This window comes from Oncorhynchus mykiss, chromosome 7 (assembly GCF_057628025.1).
Source record: "Oncorhynchus mykiss isolate SJ-2025 chromosome 7, ASM5762802v1, whole genome shotgun sequence".
In the NCBI taxonomy this organism is placed as follows: Eukaryota; Metazoa; Chordata; class Actinopteri; order Salmoniformes; family Salmonidae; genus Oncorhynchus; species Oncorhynchus mykiss.
Window position 1 is genome coordinate 68346597 of NC_143028.1, and position 13326 is coordinate 68359922.

The following is a 13326-nucleotide window of genomic DNA, read 5'->3' on the forward strand; positions in this document are numbered from 1 at the left end:
CAGTCCTGGGGACCTCCCTGGGTGCACATTTCATTTTTTTGCTCTAGCGCTACACAGCTGATTCAATTAACCAACTCATCATCAAACTTTGATGATTTGAATCAGCTGTGTAGTGCTAGAGCAAAAAACAATATGTGCTCCCAGGGGCCCCAGGAGCGAGTTTGGAAAAATCTACCCTATTCGAATGTATTTAGCCTCTCGTTGTGAGCGTAGTTACACTCCAATTCTCATGGTGGCGATAATGCCCAAATAGCTGCCATCTGCTTAGTCAGAAAACCCACCCGAAGAAACGCTTTCTTTCACGGCGCCAGGTTTTTGAAACGCTTGGAAAAGTTGGACCAGACAGGTGTGGTAGCTTGCGTTGCTAGAGACAACGTAGCCCACTTATTGTCACGATTTACAATAGATGTTGCCTTTGATAGCAGCTGGAAACATCCGCCGTGGGACACTGTTCCAGGAAGGACCAAAGTCCGTAAGTATCTGCTCATGTTTGTTTTCAATATTTGTATTTAAAAAAAAAATTAAAGTTAGCAAAGGTTAGCTGGCTATAGTAGCTAATACCCTGCTTGCTTGCTAAAAAGTGGAGGTGAGTCCGTTTCAATCTGTTTAGCTAACTTTGGCAGCTAGGCTAGCTATCTATTATTTATAATCTTGCTAACGTTATAACTACCTACCAAATAAATAAAGTCGGAGAGAAAAGGCTATACTAGAAACAGAGTTTCTAAAACATACTGTACTCTCTTTGATAGAAAGTCTTTGAAGTCCCCTGCTGGGTTTCTGTCACGTGCATTATCAGGACATGGAATCGATCGTGCTGAACCTGCACAACCATTTCCAGAATCTTTGTGCATGCTCCGATATTCTCAATGAGGGCCTCGAACCACGTAAGTGACCAGTGTAGCATGCTTTTGGTGGATTGCTGAATCAGTGCCCATGCCATTGCATATCAGGGATGGGAGGTTTTCAGCAGACCAGAAACTCGTTGAAAAACCATGTATAATGACATTGAACGATTAACTAGCAACTGGAGGTTTGCTGGTTTAAGTTTTCCAGGTGCCCTTGCACAAGACACTTAATGACCCCAAAACTGAAAGGGGGGTGGAGGTAGGTTTTAAAAAAACGCTAAATCATCTAAAATGGATAACAAAATTACCTATTGCTCATTCACTTAGACAAGGCGAACCCTTGCCCATCTCTGTTGCCACCTACCTGAAAGAATGTTTTGAAATGCAAAACAAATATATATGTTTCCTTGAAGACGTAATTAGATATGCCTATCCTGTTTCGGAACGTTTGATTCAGTTTTGTGTTTAGTGAATATGACCCAGATTGTTCAGGTTCAGAAAGGGATCGTAACCAAGCCTACCGTCATCATGTCTTTCAGGTTAACCACCATAGATGAATCTGCTTCCTTGTTGTCAGACATTAGCTATGACAAAACAGATGATTCTCTGGGGGACATTTGTCTTGGACATCATAGTGACACATCACAAAAATACATGAAAACAATATGCCAAAATAGAAAAAGTGACTAACATATATAGCCACACTAATAGTACCTATATAAACATGAACTATTGGGTTGTCATCGCTCTATATTTCCTGTAGGATTGGGACTCTTCTGTGATGAGGACAGTGCAACTGAGAGAACTGCAGAAAAGGGTAACTGGATAGTTACTTTTTAGTTTAGAGCTTGACAGATCATCAATGGAAATGTAGGTACATTTTTTTGTTATTTTATATCTAAAGTGTCTAGTCAAGGTTAGTGTGGGAATGTAGTGCTACAATGCGCAGTCATTTGGAAGTACTGTTAGCTCAGTCATTCCTATTTGTTTCCACAGCGTTCCTCCAGAACCCTTGCTGAGCCTCCACAGCAGGTGGTGAAGAAACCCCGCTCCACTGGCCGTACTTCCGAGAGGGTACTACACAATGCATTGCCTGACCACTCGCCCTGAATTTAATTCCTTTGTTTCTATTGATCGCTACATTCATTCAGTCTGAAACTGCAATCCTAGAAGTTGTTTGTGTGACTTCAAAATGAGGGGTATTGAACAAAATAAATGAATAAGTGATTGGATCTTCTCTAACCAATCGAAGTTGATAACGTCATGTAGGCTGGCTCCAACCCAAAGAATTGGTTTCTGGGACCAATCAGAACAGTCAGAATGTGTTTGCATTCTAGACATGTTTTATTTATTTTTATTTAACCAGGTAAGTTGACTGAACATTCTCATTTACAACAACGACCTAAGGAATAGTTACAGGGGATAGGAGGGGGGAGGATGAATGAGCCAATTGTAATCTGGGGGTGATTAGGTGGCCATGATGGTATGAAGACCAGATTGGGAATTTAGCCAGAACACCGGGGTTAACACCCATACTCTTACGATAAGTGCCATGGGATCTTTAGTAACCACAGAGAGTCAGGATACCTGTTTAACGTCCCATCCGAAAGACGGCAACCTACACAGGGCAATGTCCCCAATCACTGCCATGGGGTGTTGGGATGTTTTTTTAGACCAGGGGAAAGAGTGCCTCCTACTGGCCCTCCAACACCACTTCCAGCCGCACCTGATCTCAAATCAAGGTACAGAATAGGACCATCAATGCTTAGCTTCTGAAGCAAGCCAGCAGTGGGATGCAGGGTTTTCAGCAGGCAAATTCCAACTAATCGTAGAGAAGAACTGTCGGTTTGGCTGGAGCGGTGTGGATGGGTATCCAGGCAACTCCATGCAGGCTTCTGAAGTTAATGCCAATGTAGCTAATGCTACAGAAAAACAGAATTTCTAACCGTAGTCTCACTTGATTTGGATAGCACTCGGCACACTGCTATTCAATGTGTTGAATTTCAGTCGAAAGACCCATTTCCCGCCCGTGAAAAGTTGCGTGCTCAGTTTGGCACCAGAAAGAGGCTTGTTTACATTGAAGTGAATTTGACAACATCCAAAATCAGATGCAGCACATTTAAGTTAACAAAGTAGTCAGATGGTTATCATCTCCAACATTGCAGATGTCAGAGGATTGATTACCTAGCCACCCAAGCGAGACAAGGTAAAATATCACAAATAGAGCTAGATAAAGCCAGAATATACTTGTTGAACATACAGTAGCTATAGCCATTGTGGGTTTTCATGGTCATCACTCACTGCTAAGTTTGTCAAGGTCCCAACATCGGAGTAAAGCTATTCTGCCACAGGGTTTTTGATGTTAGCATGTGCGCGCATCACTTGAACGTTTGCATGTAAACAAAACATTGCTCTGTAGACCTTTATCAGTTGTTTCAAATTGTTAAAAAAAAATAATGCTTCTGTTTTGCTTTCTCCTTTTTCAGCATTATTTCATGTGACTCAAGTTTTATATATGTATTATTACAGTTGAACGAGTCCATAGTGACCAAGACCACCATCACAGTGCCTGTCAATGGAGGTCCGGTAGAGGCCTTGTCCACCATGGAGACAGTGCCTGGCTACTGGACAGGCAGCCGGAAGAGGACCAGTGAGACGACACTAACAAGCCTGTAGTACCTCATTCTTGACAGCCATGTTCAGATGCGCACAATGTATTAAAATTAGAAGAAAATTAAGTAGTTCTTCCAGTTTGAGGGGTAAAAACTTGACGTTCTCTTGTTTTTCCAGCTGCTCAGGGCTGGGACACCACTTCTATTGACCAATCAGAGGCAGCTAGCGAGGCTTCCAGCACCCCATGCAGTAAGGCTCCGCCCCCAACCAAAACACCCAGAGCCAAAGTGGGGGCCCGAAAGCACGAGTTCCTTGCCAAAACGGTACATGTTCTGTTATTACTTTTGTCTGTAATACACTTGTTGTTCTGTGGGGATCTAATTAGCATAATACCATCCATCAGTTTAAAATAGACATGTTCTTTTTGCATTGGATGCGTCTCAATCCACCGCATCTGCCTATGTCGTACTCCTACATCAGGTGACACAGCTACAGCGATGTTTGTCAGACCATGAAAATCGGTGTCTCATGAAAACGTCTTTAGCGTCCGAAAGGTTTGGCCTACAAACCTGTGTCACCAGCGTCCGTCTGTCCCGTCCCCTCTCCTCCCCTCTGTCTGTCCCGTCCCCTCTCCTCACTCAGGTCAGAGTTCTGTGTGCCGTGTGGAAGGAAGACCAAGTTTGGGAAGCTCTACCTGAGGTGCCAGGACTGCAGGCTGGTGGCTCACCCAGAATGCCGCGACCACTGCACCCTGCCGTGTAACCCTATCTCTACAGGCAGCACCCCCATCAGGACCAGAGAGGTAACACCTGGGGAGTTAGTTATATATTCTTAGATTGACAACACTTCATATTTGCAATGCTTATACAGCAATAACTAATAATAATTTTGTATTTATGATTCAGGGTCCTGGGTATGGTTAGATGGATTATGACTGGTTTGTATCACACCATATGTGTTTAGAATGCCTTCTCCAAATGTCCCATGTCATGAGTGTTTATCTTGTGTTGCAGCCAAGCACCCTTGCAGACTACGCTCCCTCCTCCTCTCCCATGATCCCTGCCCTGGTGGTCCACTGTGTCAAGGAGATTGAGCACAGGGGTTTACACGAGGTGAGCAGCCATTTCGGCACTTAAATGTTGCCACTTTAGCACATACAAAATTCACTTTACTTTTTTTTTATGCATATCAGCACTTTTTACAAATGTTTTGTTTTTACCTTGATAATTTCCATTGAACTGATGTCATCATTCCTATCCTGACTGCCAGTTAATATTCCATCCCATTCTTTCTTTCTCTCTCCCTCCCTGTCAGATGGGTCTGTACCGTGTGTCGGGCGAGGGGCGCACAGTGAAGGAGCTGAAGAAGAGCTTCCTGCGGGGGAGGACAGTGCCTGTCCTGGCCAAGGTGGAGGACATCCACTGTGTCACGGGCCTCCTCAAGAACTTCCTGAGAAACCTCCCGGAGCCTCTCCTCACCTTCCGCCTCAACCGTGACTTCATGGAGGCTGCAGGTCCATCTTCAGCTGTTGGCTGACGCATTGGTTTCTTTACCTTGTAAGTAGTCTATGGAGCTTTTCTTATGTTACTCCTCTTGTTTTGAACACAGAAATCCAGGACAATGACAATAGCATGTCGATGATCTACCAGACCATCAGTGAACTGCCCCATCCTAACAGAGACACTCTGGCCTATCTGTCCATCTACCTGCAGAGGTATGACAGAGCTTCAATCCACCTCATGGTTACTCCATCAAACCGCCATTTAAGGCACAATCTGTAACTTGCAAAACCAGTCAAAAGTGGAGCCCCTGCCTGCACTTGTTTGTAAACTGTAGTGCTGAATGTTGGTAAATGTAACTGTTAATGTTATTTAAATTCTGTAGTAACTACCCCCCATAATAAAAGACAAGTTTAAAAGCAAGTCCTGATTTCACAAGGCACTGGAGGAGCTTGAACCTGACTTGAATCCCTCTGAAATGGTTGACAATGTTCTATCAGGGTGGCCCAGTGTGTACTAGACACCAAGATGGACATCACCAATCTGGCAAGAGTGTTTGGACCCACTCTGGTGGGTCATGCCGTCCCAGACCCAGACCCCATGACCATCCTGCACGACACCGACAACCACGGGTATGTAGAGATCATATAAATATATATTTAGACATAGATATGTAAAATAATATTCAGACCCTAAGCTGAATTTAAGTTATTTCTATATTATGTGGACACTTATTTATCGGCTGTCTAGTTGAACAGAATATTGTTATTATATTACAGTACCTTGTTGAATACCCAATAACAATGATTCTCTCCACACAGAGAAAAGTACTGTTCTTTCTACACAAGGCTATTCTTAAGTGGTGAAAACAGTTTTGAGAGATTCCTATTGATGTACACAGGTGATGGAGTGCTTGTTGGACCTTCCTTATGAGTACTGGAGCCAGTTCACAGTGGAGCAGCACACCCATCCAGACGATGTGGTCAAAGACGATGCTAACTGCTACAACACTCCAGACCACAAAGGTTAGCAGCTTTGAGAACCCGTCTCTCCTAGCCTATAGACATACAGTAGTGTCAAGGAAGGTCTAAAATACCAAACGTACAGTATCCTTTACCATTGCTATGTTAATAGTTTAAAAGGGTACTGAATGATGTAAATGGCATGCTCTTAGTTTCACTTTGGAGCTACAGTACAGTTTCACACTGGTAGGTGTGTGTGTGTGTAATGCTTGAATGTGATGTGGAAATACAGGGTGGGCAATTTTCCAAAATGATCTCACAATATTGGCCAGTCTGAAATAATAATATTCTCCTAAATATGTTAATTCTCTGGCCACACAGTGAGCATGCTGGGACCAGTGACCACTCCAGAACACCAGATGACTAAAACACCCTCCCTGTCCCAGCGCATGAAACAGACTTTCTCCAGCACCACCATGTAAGCACCACACTCTAACCATAGGGCACATCTCAAATGGGTCTAATGTGTTTTAGGGCTGTCCCCGACCAACAAAAATCTTGGTCAACCGAGAGTCGTCTGGTCGAAATTTGAAAACGTGTATTTTTCCATATATAAACAAATCCTATGTGTTTTAATCAAATCAACTATATGCACTGAGCTTGTCTGATGCTTTAAGTGCACTGTTTGATGATACTGTGCACTTATAGTCACACTGCACTTATAGTCCCAATAGTCACACGCATGACTAGAGGCAGTCTGACCACAATTGATTTGATTGTGCCGGGCTGGACTCAGACTTGCAGCTCTGTGTTAAAAAACAAATGTCAGTGAGTAACTGTGTGACTAACACCTGTTGTCTCTTACCCTGCTGCAGCGACCACCACAGAACATCAACAGCGTTTATCGCTTTGTCTGTGTTGCTGAAGCTGCAACATAATTACAGCCATTTCTGATTGAAAAGTTCTGTTACCGAAATCCCTCTTTGTTTAGGGAAAACATCCCCTATTCCCTCAACACTCTCTTTACGTGACACGTATGCATCGCATGCACGTGACCAATAGGGCCTGAACTATATCATAATCGCATCAATAAATTGCCTATAACAAACTCTGAACACGTAGCACATGTGACAGCAAAATGGATGCAGAGGACGTGACAAAAAAAATTTAAACTGGGCAATGTTTACTGCTTTCTCGGGAGGTAAAGGGGAAGTCAGATGTGTGGAATGAATTTGACTAGTTGTGGGAAATACTGGAGGTCAAGAAAAATAAGTTAAGTAGCAAGCGCTGAGTGCGTATTATGTGTGCCGAACAGGTTCTGTATAGATTACAGTATATTTTTCTGACCATTTGTAACAATGAATGCAATTTCCGAAATGGAACTTTATTTATTTATTGTTTACGCTAATTATTCTTGGGTCGCTTATTTTAACTAAAATGCTTGATTGCATTTCAAATCATGAATGTCTCGTATGCTGTGTGATGACATGAACAAATAAATGATTGATTGATACATTAGCCTATATAAGTTGAAATATAGGCCTCAGGAAGTTATGGTATTAAGACTCCACAGGATGGGTTCTTAGGCCTACAGCTCGAAGGTGGTTATACAAGGCTGCTATACTAAGCCTACTAATGATAATGACATTACTTATTATTAGAATGATGATCATAATAATAACTATAAGAAGGAATTTGGAACAGCGTAAACGGCACTAAATCAATTCTAAACGATACCAGAGAGGCTGTTTTAATTGAAAAAAATATCATTTAAGCCATTACAGCATAGCAAAGATCAAAACCAGTTTAATTTGGGAAATTGTGTACGTAACATGTTGTGTGAGGCTTGGCGCTCACGGAATCACTAGGCTATTAAACCAACATTCAGATCCTGCTTTTGTTGCCTGTTTGTCTTATTTCTGTAGATATGTTGATGATCTATTAAACCAGGCACATGTAAGTTAGGCTATTGATTATAGATCGAATTAAGTTGGTTTCCTCTCTTCACATTTCTTAGACAATTAAGACGGGCTGTTTTCTCATCTCCTAACCCCGCTGCTGCCTCCACCACATTGTTCTCAACACAGATATGCTGGTTAACTTTGCTATTATGCACATGGCAACATGGTCTAGGAAAATGCACTGATGTTTCAGAACAAGAAAAATAGAAAGCACATTTGTTATAAAATATTTTTATTAGTGTTGCACTGTTGTTCTTATGTAATTTGACCATATACATTTTCAGCGGCACATAGAGTGATGGACTGTGTCATCCCCACAGCCTCCACAATGGATTAGTCCACTCAGACAGGCGCGAATCAGGCAGGTAATCAGGCAGGTGTCTTGTACACCATGATTTTTTTTTTTTTGCTACTGCTCAACTAAGGAAATCTCGGTCGACCAACAGCCTATTGACCAAACAATCGACCAGTCAAGTAAATGGAGTCAGCCCGAAATGTGTTTTATTGGGTGATAAATCTGCCTGAATGTATTTTTAATATTCTTGTTAGCTTGGATTATATCTGTGCTTAATTTGCTTAATATGTGGTTATATCAGAGTGATGGAGTTTAATGTTTTTTATTCTTATACATTTACAGATTTGGAAGCAAGAGCAAGGCATCCACTAGCTCAAGTCGCCAAGAAGGCTTCTTTGCCTCCCCTCAGCTGAAGTAATGGTCAAACCACGGTATTATGGTGTAACATTATTTTAAACTATTTTTCTAAAGAACCAATAATGTGTGGTCAAGGAACAAAACTGTTAATTTTTACATAGCCACTGTACATGGGAAACCACTGCAATGTCACCATGTCTTTTTACTATTTTATATCAAACCTATTTTTTGTGCAATATTAGATTGTGCTTTAAACACGGTCATTCTTGTTAACATATCTACTACTGTAATATGGGAAGCTACTGCTGTATATTTTATACCAATTTATATTACAAACTTATTTTAAACTCTATTTTCTAACGAACTATGCAATATTTAATTTAGCTTTAAACACTAATGACTTGAAATAGCTTTATTTAACGTTAAACTAAAATCACTATTACACAAATCACTTAATCCTTTTTATGTTGATATTTTAGGCTATGAGGTTTGAATCTCTATTTAATGGGATACCTTTGTATTTACGATAATTAATCAGTATGATCTGATCCGTCTAATCATGGGAGAAAGAGTAACTGTTAGCCAGTGTGAAGTTGCTGCTACATCAAACCAAGGACCTTTGGTGATCTGACATGGGCTCAAATACTTTTTTCAAATCTTTAAGTACTGTTATCATTTACTTTAGCCTGCCTGGAATGCCAAATGGACAGGATTTGCAGTTTTGCCACTATTCTATTAGTTCCATTGTGCCAGGCAAGCTCAATCAAGCCTAGCTAAAGTATTTGAAACCAGGTCTGGTATTGACCAGTATACATTACAGTACATAAAGTGTTGTGTAATGCATAAGTTGATTAGGTCTATAAATGATGCATTGGTAGTGGTCCTCTTTTATTCTGTGATTGTAATCACGGAGTTGGAGGGACACTAGCATTGGATTGGAACAGAAAAAAAACCCATTTGCACAGTCCTGATAATGTGATCTGTATTTTGGAATGCAATGATTGTATGTTTTTCTTTATTGATGATTTAAGTCGTTTTTTTGTGGTAAAATAATAATGCTAACCTTTATTAGATAACACATAAGAGGGAATTATGTAAACTTTCTAACCAAAGATGGCAAAGACCACCAGAATGTCCCTCAGGCTATATCTGTAAGAATTTGAAAAATTGTTGTAATTGTCCTGTTTATTGATACACAATTCTCACAAACAAATGTACACCTTGATGGGAAGGTGATGTAGAAAGAGTTGAAGATTTCAATACAATAACGCTGAAGTGATTTCTCTTTCAGGCGTGTTTAGCTGAGTAGTTTCAAGGGGATGCAATTGCACCATTTGACACACCATCAAAATGCAATTTGTTGATCATGTGAATATAAAGTTTGTACCAACTTTTTTTTTGTATGCTCAGTTTCTTGTTTATGAGGACATGATTAAAGGGATATTTCACTCAAATCGGTTTTTCAGGATCTAAAAAGATTTGTCGGAAGTTTACTTAGTCTGAATCTATACAACCGATAGAATGAGACGATCTCAATCCCAAATAAAAGGAAGAGAGTGGCACACAATTATTTTCCTTTCAACTGTTGTACTGGCTTCTTTTATCCTTACTAGCACAGATTTGGAAGACCAACTATTTTTGAGGAAAGTTTTTGGCTACTTGCAATGATCGGGATATGCAAAGTCTTATTAGTGTGCACCACATCCCATTTAAAACCAATGTACTTCCGTCAGACCTCATGCGTAATCTATGCATGGCGTAATTCATATCTAGGATGTTTGGAGGGGGAGTGATGGAGACGGAATGGGGGGGGGAGAGAGTATTTCCTCCAATTTGGTATCAAACACAACAGGCTGCTGCTACAGAGTGCCTGCTACTGCTGTGGTGCCCCATTAAAACAGAATGTATTGCTGCCTTAAGAGCAGTACACATGACACATTTTCTCCTCCCTCGCTCTCATTTGCACTTCTTATCCCTGGCTGGCTGTTTATGGTTAGAATTTTTTTCTCACTGACTGCTGTTAGACAAGCTCGTCAGAGTGGCTCATTACAGGCCCAAATGGGCGGAGATATCACCATGCCCGCCTTGCCTACCTACCCATCAGCGCCTGCAATCCCTGGCATAAATGCCTCTTGTCACCTGAGAGAATGCCTCAAACAGCCAGGCTTGCCAGCCCAGAGTCTCTATGCCCATCATGGCTTCATCAGACATATCATACCTGGATGCTTCAGAAAGGTGCAAAGTTACCCAATTTTTTTCAGATAGAAATACACTGCTCAAAAAAATAAAGGGAACACTTAAACAACACAATGTAACTCCAAGTCAATCACACTTCTGTGAAATCAAACTGTCCACTTAGGAAGCAACACTGATTGACAATAAATTTCACATGCTGTTGTGCAAATTGAATAGAAAACAGGTAGAAATTATAGGCAATTAGCAAGACACCCCCAATAAAGGAGTGGTTCTGCAGGTGGTGACCACAGACCACTTCTCAGTTCCTATGCTTCCTGGCTGATGTTTTGGTCACTTTTGAATGCTGGCGGTGCGTTCACTCTAGTGGTAGCATGAGACGGAGTCTACAACCCACACAAGTGGCTCAGGTAGTGCAGCTCATCCAGGATGGGACATCAATGCGAGCTGTGGCAAGAAGGTTTGCTGTGTCTGTCAGCGTAGTGTCCAGAGCATGGAGGCGCTACCAGGAGACAGGCCAGTACATCAGGAGACGTGGAGGAGGGCAACAACCCAGCAGCAGGACGCCTTTGTGCAAGGAGGAGCAGGAGGAGCACTGCCAGAGCCCTGCAAAATGACCTCCAGCAGGCCACAAATGTGCATGTGTCTGCTCAAACGGTCAGAAACAGACTCCATGAGGGCCCGACGTCCACAGGTGGGGGTTGTGCTTACAGACCCACACCGTGCAGGACGTTTGGCATTTGCCAGAGAACACCAAGATTGGCAAATTCGCCACTGGCGCCCTGTGCTCTTCACAGATGAAAGCAGGTTCACACTGAGCACATGTGACAGACGTAACAGAGTCTGGAGACGCCGTGGAGAACGTTCTGCTGCCTGCAACATCCTCCAGCACGACCGGTTTGGTGGTGGGTCAGTCATGGTGTGGGGTGGCATTTCTTTGGGGGGCCGCACAGCCCTCCATGTGCTCGCCAGAGGTAGCCTGCAAGACAATGCTAGACCTCATGTGGCTGGAGTGTGTCAGCAGTTCCTGCAAGAGGAAGGCATTGATGCTATGGTGTGGCCCGCCCGTTCCCCAGACCTGAATCCAATTGAGCACATCTGGGACATCATGTCTCGCTCCATCCACCAACGCCACGTTGCACCACAGACTGTCCAGGAGTTGGCGGATGCTTTAGTCCAGGTCTGGGAGGAGATCCCTCAGGAGACCATCCACCACCTCATCAGGAGCATGCCCAGGCATTGTAGGGAGGTCATACAGGCACATGGAGGCCACACACACTACTGAGCCTCATTTTGACTTGTTTTAAGGACATTACATCAAAGTTGGATCAGCCTGTAGTGTGGTTTTCCACTTTCATTTTGAGTGTGACTCCAAATCCAGACCTCCATGGGTTGATAAATTTGATTTCCATTGACTATTTTTGTGTGATTTTGTTGTCTGCACGATCAACTATGTAAAGAAAATAGTATTTAATAAGAATATTTCATTCATTCAGATCTACGCTGTGTTATTTTAGTGTTCCCTTTATTTTTTGAGCAGTGTATAACATTTAGACTGAGTGAGCCTTTGCTTGGTCCTGAGACAAGTCTCTTATCTTTTGGTGCATAGAACCATGTTTAATCTAAATGCTACATTTCTATCATTACTGACGATCCCTCTCCTTAATGACTTTACAAAGGTTGGACTGTTTGCGCTCTAACAAGGGCTGTTCTGATAAAGGGACAGAATGCGTGTCCACATTCTCACTTTATGAGTAATTGCGTCTGTACTGAATAATTCCCTCAACCAGGTTCATTCATTTTAAATACTAATAAACAAGATTTATCCCAAGTGTTCAAGGTCAACAAATGTACCACATCCATATTTAGGATGCTTGCTATTTACTCTTCTGTTCCGTATGATGGGACACACACGAGCCGAATGAGACTACTTCTACCAAAGTTCTGGCTCTCTCACACACACATGCACATGTAAACTATGTACCTTATGTGTGTGTTACATGTGATTTTATCTTAGGTCTTGTAAGTGTTAATCAAAAGAGTGAATGTGAATATGGGATACTATGTATCAAAACTAGATGTTCAGAAGACATTGTTCTTTTAATGATTAAACTAGGCTTTTATTACACACCTAAAACCTCACCACTCATCTGTTAATGAGATGACATTAGATGCTGACCACACATTATTGCATCCCAAGATCAACTGTACACCCAACCTAGATTGCAACAGAGCTACTCGTCACTGGGAAGGTTCACAAACAACACCTATTCTCAGGATCTCTCCCAGAACAAAAATTAAGATAATTCAGTGATTTGACATCATGTTCTGGTTGGGATTTCAGACCACAAGGTAAGGACCCAACTAATAGTGAAATGTATTGTCTGATGCTTAAACTATAGTGAAATGTATGGTTATAGTAAATAAAATGTATTGTCTGATGCTTAAACTATAGTGAAATGTATGGTTATAGTAAATAAAATGTATTGTCTGATGCTTAAACTATAGTGAAATGTATGGTTATAGTAAATAAAATGTATTGTCTGATGCTTAAACTATAGTGAAATGTATGGTTATAGTAAATAAAATGTATTGTCTGGG

General features: G+C 41.7%; 2 protein-coding genes across 2 annotated transcripts in view; one reads left to right on the forward strand and one right to left on the reverse strand.

The window, feature by feature from the left end:
* The window catches only part of LOC149982653 (uncharacterized), a 101769-nt gene that overhangs the window by 21429 nt on the left and 67014 nt on the right, over window positions 1-13326 (reverse strand). The gene's annotated exons all lie outside the window — the stretch shown is intronic.
* On the forward strand, window positions 288-8722 carry LOC110529029 (rac GTPase-activating protein 1). Its single transcript, XM_090242230.1, has 16 exons — window positions 288-472; window positions 797-884; window positions 1046-1104; window positions 1269-1453; window positions 1608-1662; window positions 1842-1919; window positions 3375-3495; window positions 3636-3785; window positions 4097-4260; window positions 4472-4570; window positions 4773-4971; window positions 5067-5172; window positions 5458-5593; window positions 5859-5982; window positions 6301-6397; window positions 8518-8722. The coding sequence occupies exons 1-16, from the start codon at window positions 407-409 to the stop codon at window positions 8591-8593; spliced, it is 1803 nt and encodes a 600-aa protein (XP_090098356.1). The 5' UTR covers window positions 288-406; the 3' UTR covers window positions 8594-8722.